Source organism: Pseudophryne corroboree, chromosome 2, assembly GCF_028390025.1.
Source record: "Pseudophryne corroboree isolate aPseCor3 chromosome 2, aPseCor3.hap2, whole genome shotgun sequence".
Lineage (NCBI taxonomy): Eukaryota > Metazoa > Chordata > Amphibia > Anura > Myobatrachidae > Pseudophryne > Pseudophryne corroboree.
In genome coordinates this window covers 73,195,881-73,221,711 of record NC_086445.1, presented here as the reverse complement: position 1 = coordinate 73,221,711, position 25,831 = coordinate 73,195,881, and the positions used below count along the sequence as shown (strand labels likewise).

The following is a 25,831-nucleotide window of genomic DNA, read 5'->3' as shown; positions in this document are numbered from 1 at the left end:
GCGCAGTGCACACAGCGACACGTTCTCAGTGAAGAGATCATCGTTACGCTACGTGGGATCCAACAAGCAGCACAGCATTCCTTCATACTCAGCACATGTGCGGCATATGGCACAGATTGATTCAAGATGTTCTAGATTACATTTAATTTAGATGTTCATGTGTCTTCACTGAACTCCATTATAAACAGCAAGGGCGGCCGGCTTATTGAAGGGTCTCTTTTCATGGCAGACCAGCAATGTTTTACGAGAGCGACCGTACGTACTCTAATATAAAACTGACGATGGGTGTGTTTTTGTCACACTTTCACATCTGCTTTTAACTTTTCTTTTCCAAGCGTACTGGTTGAGAGCACATGGCTTCTGTAGCCCCTTAGCTGTTTTTGAACTACAGTACAACCCATAGTATGCTCTGCCAGACGCCGTTGATTCCCGCACAGGATGCAAGCTTGCCCAGATAGCTGGAATTAAACTCTGCGGGCTATTTCCATCCATATGAAATGCAAACATTTTCTCAGTCCTGGATTCTGCCACTGAGAATAAGTTATTTGGGGGGAGATGTATGAAATACGTCCTAACGGACGTTATGTGCCTGGGGGCGTATCACCACATTATTGTGGTGATATGCCCCCTCCCGCCGCTACAATGTATTATATGACTGCCTGCCGATGTGGGAGGGCGTTCTCACCTGTCCCGTGATTTGCTTTCTCCCACATCGACTAGGTAGGTATCGCCGGCGCTGGCTTTCTGCGCATGCACCTTTCTTCCTGCTGGCGCATGCGCGATTAGGCTGGCCGCACGCCCCGCCGGCTGTGTGAGGAAACTCAGCCTCAGAGAGGAGGAGGCGCGTACGGGACTCTGGCGATCGGGGAGCGGGTACTGGTAGCGGGTTTGGCAGCGCATGGAGAGCCATGCAGTCATATTACATGAATGCTGCTGTGAGGTAAATACTGTTTTTGTCCACGAGCAATAAAGTTTTATTGTGAAAATTACACAAAAAAACAACAACAAAAAAACGTTCCATGAATGCTTTATCCACACATCGCCTGCCTGGGGGTGGCGTTCCGGACTGGCGGTCTTAGGAAAAGTGGCAGCAGAGGCAATCATACTTTGCCTCTGCCCTTCATCTCTGATAACCCACAGCGGGGAATCGGTAAGCGGCGGGGGCAACCCTCATAGCACACGGCGTTAATACGCCGTTCTTACATTATGTACTTCCCCCAAAAGCAGGCTTAGCATACGCTGTGGCTGATAAAAACCACAGCGCACTTTCATACATCTCCCCCTTGGTTTGCTATTTCTACTAGAAATTATACCCTGGAGGAAAACCACCCAAACAAGGGAAGAACATAGACACTCCACACAGATGGGGACGTGGTGGGATTGGAACCCAAGACCATAGAGCCTTGAGGACATGGTCATGCCTTCTAATGTTCCCAACTTAAAAATAATGCCAATGGTCGTGACCACAAACTGTGCAGGCCACAGCTTTGAACTACCACAATTTAAAGGGCAACATCATGGATGGAGTTGGGCCCAAAAGTGGGTAGATTGGACAAAGTTTGGTAGGGTCAGGGGTGGAGCTTATTTTGTCCCAATTCCAAATTGTTGGGATGCATGCTCAGGGGAGGAACTACGGGTGCCATGGAGGGCAAAACTCTTGCCCCCGACACAGTCACCTGATGTAGACTCATCACCAAGGTTCATCAAAGCGAAGTAGGGATCATTTTTCTGCCGGTAGTTTGACAGTTTATAACTGCAGATAATTGATTTTCTAAAACAATTTTCATGTAGCTCGATTACTCCTAACTAGAAGTGCTCAAAAACAGCCACATATCAGTTCTTGAACTGGTTTGACAAATCGGCTCTAACATTTGAAAAATTGACGATATCTATGAAATTGTATATGCTGTAGGTTAAAAACAATTAAGATAAACTCAAGAAAGTTGCACAGGTTCCAATTAAAAAAAAAGTATAATTTTTTTAATTGTGAAGGACGCTCTTCGAACTTCAAACACAATACCGTTTGAAGTTTTATTACAAATAAAATAAATATTTTAAAATCCTTTTTTTAAATAAAAAATATCAATAAAATACATAAATAAATGCAAATAAGTTTGCAAAAAACTCATCATAACACTAACGCGAACCTGAATCACGAGTAGTGAACTCAAAATTCAACCACTGAACTTGAATTGTGAATGTGGAATGCAAGCCACAAATTTGAATTGGAGTTGACTGACAATTGTACCATCCGAGAATCTCTACTGCTGATTGGCCTGTTGCCGCGACTGTGACCAACTTGTCCTATCAGAAAACAGACTGTAAAAAAGTATTACAACAGTATTTAACAGTCTAGTCCGCGGATGGCTAAATAGCTGAACGGATGTTTTGAGAAGACACTCCCTTTTAGGGAGAATCAAGATCACAAACGGGAAATGCGAAAGGAAATGCTTTTCTCTCAGTAAAACCAATATTAATGTCTCGCTGACAATATTATTATCCCATTAATGACCTTGTTAAGGTCAGTTAAAACGAGACAAAGTCAAACAAAAGGAAGAAAAAATAGAACACTGAAAGCCATTGAATTAATACATTCAGGAATTTGAAGCAATTAACAATGTCATAATACTATGACAGGAATGTAAAAATCTTCCGTGTTTCAACACACAACTCTTGGAACGCTGAAAAAGAAGCCGGAAAGAAAAAAAGGTTTCAGTCTTTCAATTTGTGTCCACAAGAAAATCATTGTTTCTGTAACCGCTATAAATACTAGGTTGGCACCGCTGGGATCTATTCAACGATGGAGGCTAATGCATTCTTTAATTTGTTTTCAATAGCGAACCTATGTTTAGCATCTCATTCGTACAAGAGGAGATCGTCCTTTTTCCCTGCATCAGCGAGCTTGATGAATGACGAAACAATAGCCCCAGCTGTTTTCCTTCTTATAGTGATCTTGGTTAGACCTGCTGCTTACGAGTAATGTATAATTATGCTGATGCAGCTTCCACCATTTTACTATGATTTTCTAAAAATACCAAAGCCTGCAATCATCCCTTGCAAGGAAAGGGCCAGAGGCACCAAAATTATACTAATTTCTTATTTTCCAGTGTTTCTTGGAGTTTTAGGTCAAGTAATTATACCAGGAAGAAAGACAGATTGCACGTTAATGCTAAGGTTGCTTGGAGTATGACAACGGCTATAGGCAAAGTATACAGTACTTAAGGATTTACACAAGAGGGACAGTAGATGGCGCTGTGTCTCAAGCAGTCACTGTGTATTCTCTCTTTGCTTTAACAGTTTACTTTCTTGCACAATCCTACCTGTTAATACACCGTGTTAGGTTACTATTTACATGTCCTGGTCACTGTATAATTTAACCCAAAACATTACCTGCATGTTGATGTTTGACAATGTACTGTACCGTATCGTATCATTCAACAACTACAAATAACAGTCTCGTATCAGTATATATTTACTCAACCCCCAAGAGTTCATGTTTTCCAGGTCACCCAACTGGTGCACAGGTGTATTCATTACGTAGTGACACATTTTAAAAGATTTACACGTGGAACAAATTATTTCACTTGTGATTATGGGGGTCATTCCGACCCGTTCGCACGCAGCGGTTTGTCGCTGCGGTGCGAACGGGTCCGGAATGTGCATGTGCGGCGGCCGCACTGCGCGTGCGCGACGTTGCCCGGTGACAGGGGTCGCCGGGTTACGTTGCGATTTTACGAAAAAAGCGGTCGCAGAGCCGACCGCAAGAAGATTGACAGAAAGAAGACGTACCTGGGCGTCACCGGACCGTTGGCGGCCGTTTTCGGGGAGTGGAGAAGAAAACGCAGGCGTGTCCAGGAGAAAAGAGGGCAGATGTCTGACGTCAAAGCCGGCTCCAGCATCGCAGAGATCGTCGCACAGGGTAAGTATGTCCAGGGCTAGTCTTGTTTTACTTGAAATCCTTTTAGCTTAGCAGGGCTGCACAAGCGATCGCAGCCCTGCTAAGCTAAAATACACTCCCCCATAGGCGTGGACTAGTTGATCGCAGCAGCAGCAAAAAGTTGCTGACTGCGATCAACTCGGAATGACCACCCATGTGAGGAGACCTGGAAAATGTGAACTGTTGGGGGTCCTTGAGGACAGAGTTTTGGAACCACTGCCCTAAAGTTTGGAAAAGATATATCCTGTTCCCATTTGGTTGCATCTCCAAAATGGACCATTCTCTAGTCTCAGGCAGGAGAATTCTAATTATCAGCACTGCTGCTTCTAATGTACAGATAAAGTCACGCTCATCTAGCCGGTAGCTTGCTGTATTCACAGCAGTCCATGGGGGTAATTCCAAGTTGATCGCAGCAGGAAATTTTTTAGCAGTTGGGCAAAACCATGTGCACTGCAGGGGGGGCAGATATAACATTTGCAGAGAGAGTCAGATTTGGGTGGACTATTTGTTTCTGTGCAGGGTAAATACTGGCTGCTTTATTTTTACACTGCAATTTAGATTGCAGATTGAACTCACCACACCCAAATCTATCTCTCTCTGCACATGTTACATCTGCCACCCCCCCCCCCCCCCCCCTCAGTGCACATGGTTTTGCCCAACTGCTAAAAAATTTCCTGCTGCGATCAACTTGGAATTACCCCTCATGAGCGGCAAGTGTCCCTGCATCCAGAACGCGTGCGCATCTAAGTACGAACACCAAAAGGAATACATGGGTGGCGTACTAAACTGCAGCTCAGCACACTAAGTTGCACCCCTGACTTGACACGGTGCGTGTGCCCGAACCGCAGGATGGATGACTACACACTATTAATGACACATCTTTCAGATATATCGCATCTGCGGTGCTGCATCAGTGATGTATTATATCTGTAACAGACATTGGGGGTCATTCCGAGTTGATCACTCGCTAGCTGTTTTTAGCAGCAGTGCAAACGCTATGCCACCTCCCACTGGGAGTGTATCTTAGCTTAGCAGAAGCGCGAACGAATGCATCGCAGAGCGACAGCAAAATAATTTTGTGCAGTTTCAGAGTAGCTCCAAAATTACTCAGCGCTTGCGATCACTACAGACCATTCAGTTCCAGATTTGATGTCACAAATACGCCCTGCGTTCGCCCAGCCAAGCCTGCGTTTTTCCTGGCACGCCTGCGTTTTTTTCGAATACTCCCTGAAAACGGTCAGTTGACACCCAGAAACGCCCACTTCCTGTCAATCACTCTGCGGCCAGCAGTGCGACTGAAAAGCTACGCTAGACCTTGTGTGAAACTACATCGGCTGTTGTGAAAGTACGTTGCGCGTGCGCATTGCACCGCATGCGCAGAAGTGCCAGATTTTTGCATCATCGCTGCGCAGCAAACATTTTCACCTAGCGATCAACTCGGAATGACCCTCCTTATGTGGTCGGGACACCATGTTGTTGATCGAGCTCTACACGCAATATATCACCTAGTGCGTACACAGCATTACAGTGGAGCCACACACAAGTTACTCACCACTGCATATGCAGCGCACATTCCTGTAAAAGCGCGGACACACAAAGCTGATGCGCGCTGTGCTGTAGGTCATTAGCGAGTGGGAATCTATGGACAGCGTCTGCTCGCAATGTTGCTCCCGACAGTCCAGCCCGGAGCAATTCTTTTCCAAGATTGTTGATATCCGAATCACATTTTCCAGATGTCTCCTTGCGTTTGCCATCTTTTGAATCAGATAGGCCGGTTTATAGAACCCTCCGCCTTGCATCTGCACCGCAAACAGCATGTCCAGTTGGTTGGTGCCTGCCACGGGCTGGATGCTGATGATATACAGGCTGTCTTCCTTCTGTGTGAGAACCGCGTTTCGGAGGGTACGACGGAAGCCATGCAAATGGAGCCCAACAAAGTCTTCAGGGGAGATGTTCTCGAAACGAATGGTGACAGCGTTGTGCAACATGTCCTGTATCAGCTGCTCCACGTGGACAGTCACATCTACTGACACCTGATAGCGCCCATCGCTAACAGATATATTCAGCGTGTATTTGCCTCCGTCAAGGCCGCCAAGAGCGATAACCTTCCCATCATTGTTGTTAACTTTGAACAAACTCTTCTGCTCCGACCTCAGACTGTAGGAGAGGACATCGTAGACATCCTGATCGGTGGCGTGAATCTTGCCTATGACTCCGCCGGGAAAGTCGTCTTCCATGGTGACAATGTAGATCTCTAGAGGGATGGCCGAGGGCTTGTGGACGCTCTCTTCGATGACTCTTACCTGCACGTAGGTCTGCGAGGTAAACGATGGTTTCCCCGAGTCTTTCGCCTGTTTTAATCAATAGAGAACAGTAAGTATCTTACAGAGGTCCATCGCCAGGAGCAGAGAACGAATTACTGTGTTTCCCAACATTCATGTACATTTAATAAGTATGTAGTCATTTTGACGACATTTAGAATGCCAATCCAGAATGCCGACATGGGTGGAGATGTACTAAGCAGTGAAAAAGCGAGCCAGTGGAGAAGTTGCCCATGGCAACCAATCAGCTGCTCTGTATCATTTTATAGCATGCAAATTATAAATGCTGATTGGTTGGCATGGCCAACTTCTCCACTGGCTCACTTCTTCACTGCTTAGTACATCTCCCCTATGGTCTGAAAGTCAACATTCAGAGGGCGGTATTCAATTCTTTTCACCCCATTCCACACCCATTCTGTTTCTGCTGATGGGTGTGGTATAATAATTTCAGCCATCTACCCCCGGGGTAGCGAGGGTGCACAACCCTTTACGCGGCTAAACCTGATTACTATGAGCGCCATATGTGCAATAATGGGGATCACTTTAGAAAGGAGTTTGGGCGTGATATATCATTTGAATACCGCCCAGAAGACATTTATATCAACAGTGAGCATGTTGACTATCACAATGGCGACACTGACATAATATATATTATATGATGGCGTTGTGGATGTTGACAGTCACAGTGCTGACATTACAAAATTAGGGTTAGGCGGCGGTTAGAGTACAGTTAGGACTAACACAGTAGAAAAACATTTTGGTGATATTCTGTACCACACCCTATTAATATTAAATACATAGATATCTATTGTTTATTCCGTACATGGACCCCAAGGCACCCCAACGGTCCAGGTTTTAGGTATATCCATGGGCCAGCGCAGATGGTTAAATCAAATTGGCTGAGGTGCTAATTAAGTCACCTGTGGCCAAGCATGGATAAACTTGAAACCTGGACCGTTGCGGTGCCTTGAGGTCCGGGTTTCCGGGTTTGAGAACCTCTGCGGTACACAGAGGGACTAATTCAGATCTGATCACAGCAGCAAATTTGTTAGCAAATGGGCAAAACCTCGGGGGTCATTCCGACCTGATCGCAGCGGTGCTAAATTTAGCACAGCTACGATCATCTTCCCTGACATGCGGGGGAACGCCCAGCACAGGGCTAGTCCGCCCCGTATGTCAGGCCCTGCCCCACACAAGAACACATGCATCGCACAGCGGTGATGCTTTTGTACTTGTAGAGCAACTCCCAGCCAGCGCAGCTCCTGCGGCTGGCAGGGAGTTGGTCGTCGCTGCCCGAGTCGCAGCGGCTGCGTGTGACATCACGCAGCCGCTGCGGCCCGCCCCTAGATTTGGGTGGGTTATTTTGTTTCTGTGCAGGGTAAATACTGGCTGCTTTATTTTTACACTGCAATTTAGATTTCAGTTTGAACACACCCCACCCAAATCTAACTCTCTCTGCACATGTTACATCTGCCCCACCTGCAGTGCACATGGGGGGGTCCATTCAGACCTGATCACTCGCTAGCAATTTTTTGCACTGCTGCGATCAGATAGTCGCCGCCCATAGGGGAGTGTATTTTAGCTTTGCAAGTGTGCGATCGCATGTGGAGCCGAGCAGTACAAAAAATATTTGTGCAGTTTCAGAGTTGCCCAGAACTTACTCAGCCGCTGCGATCACTTCAGCCTGTCCGGGCCCGGAACTGACGTCAGACACCCGCCCTGCAAACGCCTGGACACGCCTGCGTTTTTCCAACCACTTCCAGAAAACGGTCAGTTGCCACCCACAAACGCCTTCTTCCTGTCAATCTCCTTGCGATCGGCTGTGCGAATGGATTCTTCGTAAAACCCATCGCCTAGCAACGATCCGCTTTGTACCTGTGCGACTCGCCTGCGCAATGCAGTGCATACGCATGCACAGTTCTGACCTGATCACAGTGCAGCAAAAAATAAGATTTTACTTACCGATAAATCTATTTCTCGTAGTCCGTAGTGGATGCTGGGGACTCCGTCAGGACCATGGGGATTAGCGGCTCCGCAGGAGACAGGGCACAAAACTAAAGCTTTAGGATCAGGTGGTGTGTACTGGCTCCTCCCCCTATGACCCTCCTCCAAGCCTCAGTTAGGATACTGTGCCCGGACGAGCGTACACAATAAGGAAGGATATTGAATCCCGGGTAAGACTCATACCAGCCACACCAATCACACCGTATAACTTGTGATCTAAACCCAGTTAACAGTATGACAAACGTAGGAGCCTCTGAACAGACGGCTCACAACAATAACAACCCGATTTTTTTGTAACAATAACTATGTACAAGTATTGCAGACAGTCCGCACTTGGGATGGGCGCCCAGCATCCACTACGGACTACGAGAAATAGATTTATCGGTAAGTAAAATCTTATTTTCTCTGACGTCCTAAGTGGATGCTGGGGACTCCGTCAGGACCATGGGGATTATACCAAAGCTCCCAAACGGGCGGGAGAGTGCGGATGACTCTGCAGCACCGAGTGAGAGAACTCCAGGTCCTCCTCAGCCAGGGTGTGCCCCTGACCAAGTAGCAGCTCGGCAAAGTTGTAAAGCCGAGACCCCTCGGGCAGTCGCCCAAGATGAGCCCACCTTCCTTGTGGAATGGGCATTTATATATTTTGGCTGTGGCAGTCCTGCCACAGAATGTGCAAGCTGAATTGTACTACACATTCAACTAGCAATCGTCTGCTTAGAAGCAAGAGCACCCAGTTTTTTTTTTTTTTGGGTGCATACAGGATAACAGCAAGTCAGTTTTCCTGACTCCAGCCGTCCTGGAAATCTATATTTTCAGGGCCCTGACAACATCTAGCAACTTGAAGTCCTCCAAGTCTCTAGTAGCCGCAGGTACCACAATAAGCTGGTTCAGATGAAACGCTGACACCACCTTAGGGAGAAACTGGGGACGAGTCCGCAGCTCTGCCCTGTCCGAATGGACAATCAGATATGGGCTTTTGTGAGACAAAGCCGCCAATTCTGACACTCGCCTGGCCGAGGCCAGGGCCAACATCATGGTCACTTTCCATGTGAGATATTTCAAATCCACAGATTTGAGCGGTTTAAACCAACGTGATTTTAGGAATCCCAGGACTACGTTGAGATCCCACAGTGCCACTGGAGGCACAAAAGGGGGTTGTATATGCAGTACTCCCTTGTCAAATTTCTGGACTTCAGGAACTGAAGCCAATTCTTTCTGGAAGAAAATCGACAGGGCCGAAATTTGAACCTTAATGGACCCCAATTTGAGGCCCATAGACACTCCTGTTTGCAGGAAATGCAGGAATCGACCGAGTTGAAATTTCTTCGTGGGGCCTTCCTGGCCTCACACCACGCAACATATTTTCGCCACATGTGGTGATAATGTTGTGCGGTCACCTCCTTCCTGGCTTTGACCAGGGTAGGAATGACCTCTTCCGGAATGCCTTTTTTCCCTTAGGATCCGGCGTTCAACCGCCATGCCATCAAACGCACCCGCGGTAAGTCTTGGAACAGACATGGTACTTGCTGAAGCAAGTCCCTTCTTATCGGCAGAGGCCCTGAGTCCTCCGTGAGCATCTCATGAAGTTCCGGGTACCAAGTCCTTCTTGGCCCATCCGGAGCCACGAGTATAGTTCTTACTCCTCTACGTCTTATAATTCTCAGTACCTTTGGTATGAGAAGCAGAGGAGGGAACACATACACCGACTGGTACACCCATGGTGTTACCAGAACGTCCACAGCTATTTCCTGAGGGTCTCTTGACCTGGCGCAATACCTGTCCAGTTTTTTGTTCAGGCGGGACGCCATCATGTCCACCTTTGGTCTTTCCCAACGGTGCACAATCATGTGGAAACAACTTCTCGATGAAGTCCCCACTCTCCCGGGTGGAGGTCGTGCTGAGGAAGTCTGCTTCCCAGTTGTCCACTCCCGGAATGAAAACTGCTGACAGTGCTATCACATGATTTTCCGCCCAGCGAAGAATCCTTGCAGTTTCTGCCATTGTCCTCCTGCTTCTTGTGCCGCCCTGTCTGTTTACGTGGGCGACTGCCATGATGTTGTCCCACTGGATCAATACCGGCTGACCTTGAAGCAGAGGTCTTGCTAAGCTTAGAGCATTGTAAATTGCTCTTAGCTCCAGTATATTTATGCGGAGAGAAGTCCCCAGACTTGATCACACTCCCTGGAAATTTTTTCCCTGTGTGACTGCTCCCCAGCCTTTCAAGCTGGAATCCGTGGTCACCAGGACCCAGTCCTGAATGCATAACTGTGGCACTTTAGTAGATGAGCACTCTGCAGCCACCACAGAAGAGACACCCTTGTCCTTGGAGACAGGGTTATCCGCTGATGCATCTGAAGATGCGATCCGGACCATTTGTCCAGCAGATCCCACTGAAAGGTTCTTGCGTGAAATCTGCCGAATGGAATCGCTTCGTAAGAAGCCACCATTTTTCCCAGGACCCTTGTGCAATGATGCACTGACACTTTTCCTGGTTTTTGGAGGTTCCTGACTAGCTCGGATAACTCCCTGGCTTTCTCCTCCGGGAGAAACACCTTTTTCTGGACTGTGTCCAGAATCATCCCTAGGGACAGCAGACGTGTCGTCGGAGACAGCTGCGATTTTGGAATATTTAGAATCCACCCGTGCTGTCGTAGAACTACTTGAGATAGTGCTACTCAGATCTCCAACTGTTCTCTGGACCTTGCCCTTATCAGGAGATCGTCCAAGTAAGGGATAATTAAGACGCCTTTTCTTTGAAGAAGAATCATCATTTCGGCCATTACCTTGGTAAAGACCCGGGGTGCCGTGGACAATCCAACGGCAGCGTCTGAAACTGATAGTGACAGTTTTGTACCACGAACCTGAGGTACCCTTTGTGAGAAGGGCAAATTTGGACATGGAGGTAAGCATCCTTGATGTCCAGGGACACCATATAGTCCCCTTCTTCCTGGTTCGCTATCACTGCTCTGAGTGACTCCATTTAGAATAGGTCTCACCGAGCCGTCTGGCTTCAGTACCACAATATAGTGTGGAATAATACCCCTTTACTTGTTGTAGGAGGGGTACTTTGATTATCACCTGCTGGGAATACAGCTTGTGAATTGTTTCCAATACTGCCTCCCTGTCGGAGGTAGACGTTGGTAAAGCAAACTTCAGGAACCTGCGAGGGGGAGACGTCTCGAATTTCCAATCTGTACCCCTGGGATACTACTTGTAGGATCCAGGGGTCCACTTGCGAGTGAGCCCACTGCGTGCTGAAACTCTTGAGACGACCCCTCACCGCACCTGTTTGTACGGCCCCAGCGTCATGCTGAGGACTTGGCAGAAGCGGTGGAAGGCTTCTGTTCCTGGGAATGGGCTGCCTGCTGCAGTCTTCTTCCCTTACCTCTATCCCTGGGCAGATATTATGGGGACGAAAGGACTGAGGCTGAAAAGACTATGTCTTTTTCTGCTGAGATGTGACTTGGGGTAAAAAAGGTGGATTTTCTAGCTGTTGCCGTGGCCACCAGGTCCGATGGACCGACCCCAAAGAACTCCTCCCCTTTATACGGCAATACTTCCATGTGCCGTTTGGAATCTGCATCACCTGACCACTGTCGTGTCCATAAACATCGTCTGGCAGATATGGACATCGCACTTACTCTTGATGCCAGAGTTTCGCATATATAGAAATGCATCTTTTAAATGCTCTATAGTCAATAAAATACTGTCCCTGTCAAGGGTATCAATATTTCCAGTCAGGGAATCCGACCAAGCCACCCCAGCGCTGCCCATCCAGGCTGAGGCGATCGCTGGTCGCAGTATAACACCAGTATGTGTGTATATACTTTTTAGGATATTTTCCAACCTCCTATCAGTTGGCTCCTTGAGGGCGTCCGTATCTGGAGACGGTAACGCCACTTGTTTTTATAAGCGTGTGAGCGCCTTATCCACCCTAAGGTGTGTTTCCCAACGCGCCATAACTTCTGGCGGGAAAGGGTATACCGCCAATAATTTTCTATCGGGGGAAACCCACGCATCATCACACACTTCATTTAATTTATCTGATTCAGGAAAAACCACATGTAGTTTTTTCACACTCCACATAATACCCTTTTTTGTGGTACTTGTAGTATCAGAAATATGTAACATCTCCTTCATTGCCCTTAACAAGTAACGTGTGGCCCTAAAGGAAAATACGTTTGTTTCTTCACCGTCGACACTGGAGTCAGTGTCCGTGTCTGTGTCGACCGACTGAGGTAAAAGGACGTTTTAACGCCCCTGACGGTGTTTGAGACGCCTGGACAGGTACTAATTGGTTTGCCGGCCGTCTCATGTCGTCAACCGACCTTGCAGCGTGTTGACATTATCACGTAATTCCTTAAATAAGCCATCCATTCCGGTGTCGACTCCCAAGAGAGTGACATCACCATTACAGGCAATTGCTCCGCCTCCTCAGCAACATCGTCCTCATACATGTCGACACACAAGTACCGACACACAGCACACACACAGGGAATGCTCTGATAGAGGACAGGACCCCACTAGCCCTTTGGGGAGACAGAGGGAGAGTTTGCCAGCACACACCAAAAACGCTATATTATACAGGGACAACCTTTATATAAGTGTTTTTCCCTTATAGCATTTTAATATATATATATACATATCGCCAAATAAGTGCCCCCCCTCTCTGTTTTAACCCTGTTTCTGTAGTGCAGTGCAGGGGAGAGCCTGGGAGCCTTCCCACCAGCCTTTCTGTGAGGGAAAATGGCGCTGTGTGCTGAGGAGAATAGGCCCCGCCCCCTTTTCGGCGGGCTTCTTCTCCCGTTTTTCTGAGACCTGGCAGGGGTTAAATACATCCATATAGCCTCCAGGGGCTATATGTGATGTATTTTTAGCCAGAATAAGGTATTATACATTGCTGCCCAGGGCGCCCCCAGCAACGCCCTGCACCCTCCGTGACCGTTGGTGTGAAGTGTGTGACAACAATGGCGCACAGCTGCAGTGCTGTGCGCTACCTTCATAAAGACTGAAAAGCCTTCTGCCGCCGGTTTCTGGACCTTCAATCTTCAGCATCTGCAAGGGGGGTCGGCGGCGCGGCTCCGGGACGAACCCCAGGGTGAGACCTGTGTTCCGACTCCCTCTGGAGCTAATGGTGTCCAGTAGCCTAAGAAGCCAATCCATCCTGCACGCAGGTGAGTTGAACTTCTCTCCCCTAAGTCCCTCGATGCAGTGAGCCTGTTGCCAGCAGGACTCACTGAAAATAAGAAACCTAAAAACTTTTTCTAAGCAGCTCCTTAAGAGAGCCACCTAGATTGCACCCTGCTCGGACGGGCACAAAAACCTAACTGAGGCTTGGAGGAGGGTCATAGGGGGAGGAGCCAGTACACACCACCTGATCCTAAAGCTTTAGTTTTGTGCCCTGTCTCCTGCGGAGCCGCTAATCCCCATGGTCCTGACGGAGTCCCCAGCATCCACTTAGGACGTCAGAGAAAAAGCTAGCGTGCGATCAGGTCTGAATGACCCCCATGGTTTTACCCATTTGCTAACAAATTTGCTGCTGCAATCAGATCTGAATTAGGCCCAAAGACTACTACAAAATGGAGAAAAATCTTCTAGGTATACAACATCACACAACTACAGTAGTCATCCTGCGCTGAGGAGACCAATGAAGGCAGAGAGAGTCTGTCACGCCATAAAAGCACCAAAAGAAATACATTGTTTTGTTGGGATTTGCTTGATCATTTCTGCATGCATATTGCAATTCTAATGTGTAGGCGTTATCAGTTCTCAGAGCTGTAAATAAGGATAACATAATATCATATAAGATCCCCAAATTAGGGCTTCGGCCTAGCTCAGCATTCCTCTGAATTCTCTGTAGCAGAATTCTGTATACAACGGATTCCTCAGACATGTCAGGCATCCCGGGAATATATACACCATTATAAATACCTGTATAATGAGCAGATGTTCGTTGGCAATTGTATGCTGAAACGTCACTGAAGACCATAGCAATCCGGACTGGTCCAGTACAAATTTCCCATCTTCATTCCCACTTAATATTGTGAAAGTAAATGGCGGTCCGTTGTGGTACGAGTCTTTGTCAGTGACTACCAGCTGTAGGATACTCGTTCCAACTGGTTTGTTCTCCTAAAAGAGAGATTCCACATAAACGTCACTCTTTCTATCATACAACTGTACAGTATGTGCAGAATAATGATGTACATGGCTGGAAAAACATAATGAACGCTGATCGGCGATTGGTTTTTCAGTGCAGTTAGTGTCTTAAACATTCACACCTCCATTTTTTAGATGGGCATTCCCAGTGCATTAAACACAAATAGGGCAGAGCTCCGCTAAGTGGAGTGGTGTCTGACTGAATCTAGGTGAGCCACATTTTGCCCCAATTTTTTAAGTGTGAATATTATAGGCAGGTATTATATTACTAGGCAATATACAGCTGCAATTTTTTTCATACTGTATTTGAAAAAAAAAAAAAATTGATATTTGTCTTAGAGAGTGATCACGGCAGCTTTCACAAGCAGAGGACTGACTGGCAGGCGGTACGATGGCATAGATCCGTCTTCGTCAGAATATACAGTAGAAGGATGTTCACATGGCTTACCAAACGCTGGATATTCATGTGTGTGTGTGTTGAGGTGGGGGGGGGGGTTCCAGTTGCCCTGAAACCCCCCCTTCCCCACATCCTGGCTAGTGACCACTACATGCAGTATAAGGAGCAGAATGGAGCTGCTACACATGCCCAGTGACAGCAGATTTTCCTACCAAGTCTGCTTGTGTATCTGTGGATCAGAGTGCTCAACCATCGCACCAGAGAGAGAGAATCTGGTAAGTATTCACCACTGGGCCTGCATTTGTCTGTCGCAAAGTACTGATTATCGGTACTCTGCGCATGTGCCAATAGGTCCTGCGACGAAAGATGCAGGATGGCATCAGACTGACAGTGATTGACAGTCTGATGGTGTTTGGGGGCTGAGAGGGGGCAGCGATGACCTCCATTTCTCCAAGCGGAGGTGTGACGCCGCCGTTTCAAGGGAGGGACGAGGCCGGGATCTCCGTCAGAGGACAGTGATGCGGTGGCTGACTTGTGCGACCCTATAGGTCGCGCAGACGGCCTATGATGTCGGAGATGGTGGTATGTATTAAGCCTGTCCTCTCGCCTCCTCGTCAACTAATTTATTTTTTTTGTATAATCTGTTTTTATTCAGAAAAATATAAAGATTACATCACTTTCAGACACAAAAGCAACTATGAGTAAGGTTAGGATTAAGTACACTTTTGCCTATGGTAGCAGAGGATTGGGTTGCAGCAGACCCTGGGGGTCTGTAAAAGTGAAGGCATCGGTACATCATCCTATGGCATCAATACAGTATCGTCAACTAATTTAAATATAGCAGTACAGATAGCAAAACCTGTATCTTTTTGGGAAATCTGCATATTTACAATTTGCTCAATGTGCTTCCCAAATAAAACATGTATTATATATGATATCATTACCCGGTGCTATGCAATGCTGCATTTCCCTGTCACAGAACCCCGGCTTATTCATTACTGCAAAATAACGGAGTGCTGAAGTAGGTACAAATTGAAAATATTCATAAGGTACCAGTCACATTTAATCCCCGGTCAAGTGATTAGGCGATGCCTCAGCTTGTTTACACGACTAACCTGCCTGTGACCTGCATTATCTATTAACCATCTTCTGCTTCCCACACACAGCAGGGAGAGTGGATAATTCTCAGCAGTGTGTTAGAAAAATGACTCTATTAACAATAACGCATAACTGAGGAACATTAAACAATTTATTTAACCTGGAAGAGAGAGCAGCGAATGCGGGAGGTTTGCAGAATACGGGGTGAACACGTGTGCAGGAACATTCCGCCTGACACTGTATATCCAAGGGTGAGGAATGCGTTGGAGGCGTCCTGGTCCGAATCTATACAGCATAATATATTTCTATTTTCCACGGCCTGTGTTCAGCAGTTCCCATTGGGCGCACCGTTATGTCAGGAGAGACGGTCGCGCTAAGTAATGTGAATTTGTAATCAGATAAGAGAATTCTGCTGGATATTCAAATATCAAGATGTTTTTCTGCTGACGGTTTAAGATACAGATGTAGAATTTGTGGAATGCTCGGAACTTGGGGTATTTCCACCATTCGGAGCACTGTTGCCAAAATCTACTAAAACATATTTAGTAAATGACCCCATACCAGCACCAGCATTCCCTGTCAGTATCATGCTAATTATGGGGCCAATTCAGGTCGGATCGCAAATCGCGTTCCGGTCGGAATTTTTGTGGGGGTGCCGTGTGCGCATGCGCAGCGGGCCCTACTGCACATGCATCCGCATTTTCTGCGAGGGGCCGCTGGGCGGGATGGGGGTGGCAACACTCCATTTTCACGGGCGAGGCAACCCGAACGGTAGCTGTGCGGTGTGACAGGGGCATGTCGGGGGCGCGGCTGCTTTACATCACACGCAGCCGGCGCGACATGTAAGATGGCGCTGGGATTCCTGCGGCCGCAGCTAAGCTGCGCTGGCAGGAGTCAACCTTAGTTTCTGCTGACAAGCAGAAATTGCGAGGCGATCGTAATTTTTGCTTGGAGCAGAGGGGGAGGTGCCAGTCAGCATATTGGGCGGCCTTGCCCAGCGCTGGGCGGCCCCCAGCATGTGTGCAAAAGGATAGCAAACTCTGCTGATTAGCAGCATCCGCTATCCTTACTGAATTGGCCCCTATATGGAGTAATCATGTGCCAGCGAATGAATTACAAATACACTCACCTTTTTCCTTTTGGGGAGAAGAGATCCTGTACCTGTATATACTGTAGTATACATCTAGTATTTTATTCACCAGAATATGATTAACAAAGAAAAGAAAATAATAAGGCTCCCATTTATCAAGCCTTGGAGAGTGATCAATTGCATGGTGATAACACACCAGCCAATCAGCTCCTAACTTCCCTGTTACAGGCTGTGTTTGACAAATGACAGTTAGGAGCTGATTGGCTGGTACTTTATCACCGTGACTCTCCAAGGCTTGATAAATCTGGGTCTTAATATTTCAAGGGAGTAGTGAGCTGCATAGGATTTGGAGCCTGATGCTGTCAGTTAAGGCTTGCACTATCAGGAACTGGGGCACTAGTGGTTTTCACCTGGGACCCTCTGCAAGAATATTTGGGCTTCACTGCACCTGGTACACAGGTCATGGCCTCCTGCCCTGGTTCCTAACATGTTATATTGGTGGTTTTATAGAAGGAGGCATCAACAAGCCAAGGCCTGGTACACAGAGGGTAAACTGGTTAACAACAGGGATTGACAAAAGAATAGTCAAAAACTGGACATGCTACAGAGAGAAAAAAGCATGGAGTCAAGCTCAGTCATACGCTGTAGAGCTATAGAATTCAATGGAACTCAGCGCTTGAGTTAGATTGCGAGTCTGACACTATGGCATCTTGCAGCAGACAGCCTATTTACCATCCTCATGGCATCAGCGACCGCAAATTCAAATCTGCATAGGTGTTGCGCACCCATCCTTTTATGAAGAGGAGGACTGCATCCAGCACTGCCAACAGTGAGGGGCATGCGGGGAAAGCAGGCACAGCCCGGGGTAGAGCCGCAAATGGACCCGGCAAGTGAAAAATGCAATGGTTTATGACAATGGGGTAATTCACTGTAGAACAAACAACCCTCCACTTTGGTTACTAGACCTTAGGGTAGCTATTCTGACAGCCTGGCCAGTGGCCACTACATGCAGTATAATGCATGCAGTCAATTTGGAATCCCCACCCTCCAGAAATCCTGCGTTTGCCCTTGGCCATTATCTCACGGTCAGAAAAAACTACCGTTATCTAGGAAACCAGGATCTGTCATGATTCATATCAATAAGTAAAATAAGTAAAATCTATGAGTGATTACGGTGTAGGTATACCTGAATAACAGCGGTGTAGTTGGCCGGTGTAAACTGGGGGCTGTTGTCGTTGACATCGGAAATATCGATATTTACGGTCACGGTGGATGACTGAGACGGGAACCCGCTATCTCTTGCTTGTATCAGTAGAGAGTAACCGGAGACCTTCAAATAATTCAATTAAGGGTGAAATATATCAACACATATAGGTTGGAGCTTATTTAATAGCGTATGAGAATGTTCCATATACAATATACAAAGTCAATTAAGTATGCTCCATACCCGTTCCCGGTCCAATTTATCCTTAACCTTAATTAGTCCTAAAGATGGATCAACGGCAAACTGGTTATCTTGGTCACCGTGGACAATGGAAAACAGAACGTGTCCATTGGACGGGCTGTCCAGGTCTTCAGCAAACACCTGCAAGCAAAATGAAAAATCTAAATGAGTAGATGTGTATATTATATCAGTGTGTTTGTACTAGTATTATGTTTTACAACAAAACTAGATAATACATAAAAAGGCAGCATCACAAGAGACAATGAAATAGCATTCACATTCAGTTAGCCAAAAGAACCCAAATATTAATAAATGTTCTCCGTAAAGTGTTTACTAGGTATAGCGCTTATGTGGTATAAATAATGGTTAATAATTACAGAAATAATGTGTTTCATAGAATTAGCTTTTAACATTTCCAAGACGTTATCAAAAATAATTAAACATATGGGCGGCACAGGGGTCTATGTAGCATGTCCAGAGATTAAGAAAGCAGCTGATTGTGCCTTATAATCAATTGAAGCTCTACATCTAGTTTTGACCTCACCCTAAACACACCTATTCCTTAATTTTGGAACCTATAATATAACCCCTATAAAAGTATCCTCTGCTTTTTATTTCAGTTGTCACAAAACTTGTTTCAAGACTTATAGGGTTCAATTCACTGAGGAGTGATACAAATGTCTTGTTTCAGCACAGTGTACTGCGATGCACAGTGTGCACAAATCCCAATGGTTTTTTCATCGATGGCAGAGATCCAATGGTTTTCCTCCATCGATGGCACAAAGCTCCCCAATGTTTTATTTTTCTCCTTGGTGCTGGGATACGGAGCCTAGCCATGCCCCACCTTTGATTGGCCCAGTGAGTAATAAAGTAGGGATGACGATCGGTGGGTGAAACCATTGATGGTTTCATACTATCGATGGTTAACCCGCAGATGGCCATCCCTAGTTAGACGTGAAATCCAATGTCATCTTTCCCCAGCAGAGGGCAGTAATGGGGCAGCTGAGAAGATTTCTGGGGCAGGTCTCTCCAGGCTATTGCCATGATAAGATCCATGTAAATTGGATCAAACAAGGTACACTATGTAGACAAAAGTGATTTGACCTTCCTCCCACCCCACACCTGTGAAATGGTGTGCTCCTGCAGAAGACACGTGTTCGTGAAGGTATAAAACGGTGGAGAGGTAGATCATTTGTTAATGAAATGGCTTGCCGGAAGGAGCTATCCGAAATTAAAAAGGGGAACATTGTAGGCTGCGCGATGTCATGTTTCCAGGGCAACGCTGGACTGGTATACAGAAAAAGCGAAAAACCCGGATGGACTGGCCAGCTCAGACTCCAGTTCTTAACCCCACTGAGAACCAATGGGACGAATTGGAGTGACAGGTGCATTCTAGACCGACTTGACTTCTTCAGTGTCGCAGTTGATCGCTGTACTTAAGGCGGAATGGTAAAACATACCGTCTGCTGTTGTCCAGGAACTTGGGGGCAGTTTGCCAAGAAGAGTGTCTGCAGTAATCACTGCACGTGGTGGAACTACAAATTACTGACGTCAATAACATCTCGTTGATCTATTTGCTGTCAGTGTCCAATCACTTTTATCTACATAGTATAGTTGTACTACTGTAGGTGTGTTTTTGCACTGAATCATTTAGCGCTGGCATAAGAAGAAAAAAAAAGATATACTGTATGGTACCAGAAAGCCCTTTATCAACCGAGAAAAACAATATAAACTTGTATTTAGTAAACAAAAACTTATGTAAAACAAAATACACACATCCTAAAATGTTGGATTGGTCACAAAATGGTTAAAAGAAATTATTATTATTATTATTATTATTATTATTATTATTATTCTGATCTACAATGATTACAATATAACCTTTACCTTCTTACAACTCAGTAAATATAATTCTGCTTTTCAAACACTTATTAGAGTCTTTTATTATCTTCTGCCCTTTAAAGCCCGGAGAATGATGTTTACTTTTCAAGATTACCGACTGTTTACTCGTTCAGTCAATAAAAAGTTTCATTACGGCAGTTTAAGAGACAGTTGTAAACCACAAGCCTCAATAATTGTGTTTTATAGCGTTTATAGCGTGACCTTGGACGGGACACAAGCAGATCTCCCCCCGCACTTCCTATGAAGAGGAAATAATAAAAGCAACTACAATACTATAATAAACACACTGCATAAATAATTGAATAGCGGAGATGTGAAGCGTACCATAATGACTGAATCCCCAATAGAGGCATCTTCACTGATCACCGCGCTATAGACCTCTTGGCTGAATATTGGCGCGTTGTCATTGACATCGGTTATGTTGATGCTGACCGTCGCCACCGCGCTGAGTGGGGGGGCGCCGCCGTCTTTAGCCTCCACCGCCAAGTAAAAGTGTTTGCAGCTTTCATAGTCCAGACCTTTGATCACTAATATTGCCCCTGTAATGAAAAAGCAGTTGTATAAACTCTAATTCATATAGCGGTGTGTGTGACATTACAGTCCCCATATCAAGAGCCACCGACGCTGCCGCTAATTGCACTGCAGGCGCCACAAAACACCACACTGAAACAGGGGTTCTGGATGATAGATCGACAGACATTAGGTCGACAGTCAATAGGCCGACACCATATGGTCGACATGCAAAAAGTTGATAGATGAAAGGTCGACAGTTTTAAATGTCGACATGTAGAAAAGGCTGACAGGTTCAAAGGGTCAACATGCAATGGTCGACAAAGGTTTTTTTGGGTTTTTTGTTTTACTTTTTCATCATTTACCATCCACATGTTTTAAGACTGGACATAGTAACCTGTGCTGAGCGCGACTCTGTCGCACATAGATGTACAAATGCTGCACATCAAATTGGTCACATTGCAAAGTAGTTTTCCAGTGGCGGCTCTAGAGGTGGGGCTGCAGCACAGTTCAAATTTCAAATAGGGGAGCCACACCAACTGCCACCAACTGTCATCCCAAACTGACTGGCAGTTGGTGTGGCTCCCCTATTTGAAATGTGAACTCTGCTGCAGCCCCACCTCTATAGCCGCCCCTGGTTTTGACAGTCACTGACCCATACTGCACATCCGTAGCACGGGTTGGGCGCATACGCAAAGTACAGAACATTGGTACTTTGCTGCATGCTCCCCCAATAAGTCGGTACCTGGATCAGGCATATAATCCTCCTCTGTTGGCAAGATACAGTATGTCAAGTGACATATTGATGTAGAAGAAGCAGCAATCAATGAAAAAAATACAGGGGCCTATTTACTAAGCCTTGGAGAGAGATATAGCGGACAGGAGATAGGGTGCCAGCCAATCAGCTCCTAACTGCCATGTTACAGGCTGTGTTTGAAAAATTACAGTTACAGTAGGAACTGATTGGCTGGTACTTTATCTCCGTCCATTTTATCTCCGTCCAAGGCTTCGTAAATAGACCCCACAATCTTTAAATTCCTAACCCATAAAGACAACACACAGCAGAGAAACATTCTGTTGCTTTTGACCTGTTTTCGCATTGATCTTGAACTTCCCGTGTTCATTTCCAGTCCTGATGCTGTAAGATATTTCTGCATTGGTGCCAATATCTTTGCTTGCTGCAAACACAGACATGACCTGGGTGCCAGTGGCCGTGTCCTCGGGAACGCTGACCACATAATCACGCCTTTCAAATACCGGTGGATTGTCGTTAACATCCAATACGGTGATTGTAACAACGGCAAATGAGGAGAGTGGCCGGGCCGGGTTTCTGTCTGACGCTTTGACTGTGATGTTGTAAGAAGATTGGAGTTCCCGGTCTAGTGGCTGCTCCAGGACAATGATTCCGGATTGCTCGTCAACCGTGAAGTGCCCGTCCGCAGAGTCAACCAGATAATAGGCAACTTTTCGATTTATTCCTGGAAAACAAAGTAAACGCAGTCTTATACCAACTGCTGGAACACCATAAATATTGCGGGTGTGGATTTGTTTAAGAAGAGAGACTTGCAATCTGCATACCGTACCAATAATGGCATGAGATGACCAAAAAAATTTAAATTACGCAGTAATCTTGTACCATTTTGAAAACACATATATGCAAATACATATATAATGCAAATCCAGAAAACCTATTTTAAAACTGGGGATCCTAAAATAACATACACAAATTTAGAGGGTTTTTACGAAGTGGCCTGATTCTGCGTCAGACGCAATGTCCTCAGTTCATTTTCCTCACCAAACGCACTACATCCACCTCTCCTCTCCTACAAGACCGTCACTGGCTCCCCTTCCCTTTCAGAATCCATTTCAAGTTTCTCACACTCCCTTACAAAGCCCTCACCCACTCCTCTCCCATCTACATCTCTGACCTTATCTCCCTTTACACTCCCACCCGTCCTCTTCGCTCTGCCAATGCACGCCGACTCTGCCTACTGATTACTTCCTCCCACTCCTACCTCCAAGATTTTTCACGTGCTGCTCCATTTCTTTGGAATTCCCTACCTCTCCCCCTCAGACTCTCCACCTCTCTACAAAACCTCAACCGGGCTCTCAAGACCCACTTCTTCACCAAACCCAGCCAGATCTCATCCTAACCCTTTGTTCCACGCTCTCTATGTACCCCATCTGTGTCACCCCTGTCTGTCTACACCTCCCCTTTAGAATGTAAGCTCTCCCGAGCAGGGCCCTCTTCCGTCATGTGCTTATCCTGTTTCTTACTTTAATAATCTTCAACTGCATCAAATCCAGCAGTCTTCTGCCACCTGATACTTATTCCAGTGTCATCTGCTGATGTAGCTATGTTTATTTACCCTATACTGTCATCAACTGTAAGTTGCTGTTTTCCTGTTTTGATTATTTGTTTATGTACTCTGTAACGGGGCGCTGCAGAACCCTTGTGGCGCCATATAAATAAAGGATAATAATAATAAATAATAATGTCAATGGCGCAATTTATTTTATTATAATTATTATTATCCTTTATTTATATAGTGCCACAAGGGATCCGCAGCGCCCATTACACAGTACATAATCAAATGAGCAAACAATAAAACAGCACTTACAGTTCAAGACAATATAGGATAGGTATAGAAAACCCGGGGTTAGGTGCCATCAAAGGGAGTATGGAGTATAAGATAGTGTAAGAAAAGGAAAGGCACATGAGGAAAGAAGTCCCTGCTCTTGCAAGCTTACAATCTAAAAGGTGAAGGGCTGACAGACCAGGGTGACACAGAAGGGGTAGACAGTGAGCATAGACAGGCGGGTTAGGTGGATAGTTGGCTGGGTTTGGTGAAGAAGTGGGTCTTGAGAGCCCGTTTGAATATTTTGTAGAGAGGTGGAGAGTCGGATGGAGGTGAGGTAGAGAATTCCAGAGATAGGGAGCAGCACTTGCATAATCTTGTAGGTGGCAGTGGGACGAGGTAATCAGATAACAGGAGAGACGGCGCATTAACAGAGCGAAGAGGACAGGTGGGAATGTAAAGAGAGATAAGGTCAGAGATGTAAGAGGGAGAAGAGTGGGTGAGGGCTTTGTAGGTGTGTGTGAGAAGCTTGAATTGGATTCTGAATGGGAAGGGTAGCCAGTGAAGGTCCTGCAAGAGAGGGGGGTGGATGTAGTACATTTGGTGAGGAAGATGAGACGGGCAGCAGCATTGAGGATAGATTGGAGTGGAGAGAAGCATTTTTCAGGGAGGCCAGATAGGAGGAGATTGCAGTAGTCCAATCTGGAGATGACCAGTGAGTGGATGAGGGTCTTAGTAACGTCCTGGGTGAGAAAGGGTCTGATCCTGGAGATGTTTTTGAGATGGAATCGCAGGTTTGTGAGAGGTGCTGAATGTGTGGTTTGAAGGAGAGGGAGAAGTCAAGGATTACTCCAAGACAGCACCTTGTGGGCTAGAGGAGATAGTAGTGCCATCAATGGATAATGAAATTGTGGGAGGTGAGGTTATGCGGGAGGGTGGGAAGATGATTTTCTCAGTCTTAGACATGTTGAGTATAAGAAAGCGCTGGGACATCCAGGAGGAGATAGCAAAGAGAGAGTTGGAGATACGAGTGAGGAGAGCAGGGGAGAGGTCAGGGGAGGAAAGGTAGATTTGAGTATCATCAGCATAGAGATGATATTGTAAGGCAAAAGAGCTAATAAGCTCACCTAATAGGGTGTGTAGAGAGAAAAGGAGAGGCCCAAGAACAGAACCTTGAGGGACACCTACTGGTAGAGGAAGTGGCCGGGGGGAGGTGGAGTCATGAGAGGAGACAGAGAAGGAACGGTCAGAAAGGTAGGAGGACAGCCAGGAGAGAGCAAGGGAGTAAAGGATTTTCAGGAAGCAGCAGAGAGGTCAAGGAGAATAAGCAGAGAGTAGTGGCCCTTGGATTTAGCAGCAAGGAGGTCATTGCAGACTTTCGTGAGGGCAGATTCAGTGCATGCATCTTCATGCACTGCACATGTGTCCAGAGCCCGTGCACACAGAGGACCTGATTGGCTGTTTCATATTTGTATGTAAACCCGATGGTTTGCACACAAATACAATGTTTGGGATCTGTACATGCGTGTGCATAACAGGTCTGTCTTATCGCTCACAGCCCCCTGTCAGCCGCAGCAAGGGGCAAAGTGGGGGCAGCACCCAGGACTGTGACGGGTCCAGGGTCTGCATCGTCGGATGCAGACTTCCTGGACCTGGGTGTCCGGATCCTACGGCCAGACTGAGTAAGCTTCAGCTTACGCAGCCTGGCTGGTGCCTAAAATCAATGGCTGTGATGGTGATCCGAGGCAAGGGCTTGTAGCGGTAATTGCATAAAGTCACAGAAACAATACAGGCAAAAAACTAACACATATGTGGATCTGCGTATAAGAGTAGAACTATTGCTTGCAGTCTCATAGTGAACAGAACTCATAATAAAATATGGAAAACTCTCCTTGCCAGGTAATAACTTTTCAGCAGTACATGTTTTAAACTCTTGTATATGATGGTTCTGCAAAACTGGTGTGTACTTTTAATTTAGACGTTTTTATGATTAAATGCACATTTAAAGACAATTAAGACAACTTTTTGAACTTGAGCTTCAGTGGATCTGTCACTTGGCATAGCGGAAGCATCCTTTTCTGGTAGAAACTAATATTCATATGAATGGAACTTATTAAGAGCTAGGGTCACTTCTGTAGATCATGGGGATAAAGTGATTCACTGGTCTTAAGGATTCCTATTGAACTGACCGGCTGCATTCTTGTAGGCCCCAATATCATCCAGTTACGCTCAATCAGCCACAAGCAGTGATGCGGCTGGGTATGAATCAGCCGTGGTTCCGTATACTTGGCTACAGAGCATGAACACCAGTACAACAAATCTGCAAAGCATAATGCTACAAGGACCACATGGGGTCATACAATGGCTGCTATCTGGTTTACCCTGTGGTCTCT

At 46.2% G+C, this 25,831-nt stretch overlaps 1 protein-coding gene across 6 annotated transcripts in view; it reads right to left on the bottom strand.

Moving 5' to 3' along the window:
• The window catches only part of FAT3 (FAT atypical cadherin 3), a 781,930-nt gene that overhangs the window by 82,600 nt on the left and 673,499 nt on the right, over positions 1-25,831 (bottom strand). For all 6 annotated transcript variants that reach the window (XM_063951418.1, XM_063951420.1, XM_063951422.1 and 3 more), the window contains 6 exons: positions 21,948-22,337; positions 20,674-20,888; positions 18,451-18,588; positions 18,190-18,333; positions 14,194-14,391; positions 5,490-6,288 (listed from right to left, as the gene is read on the bottom strand). In XM_063951418.1, coding sequence (XP_063807488.1) covers positions 5,490-6,288; positions 14,194-14,391; positions 18,190-18,333; positions 18,451-18,588; positions 20,674-20,888; positions 21,948-22,337 — 1,884 coding nt within the window. The remainder of the gene's footprint in view (positions 1-5,489; positions 6,289-14,193; positions 14,392-18,189; positions 18,334-18,450; positions 18,589-20,673; positions 20,889-21,947; positions 22,338-25,831) is intronic.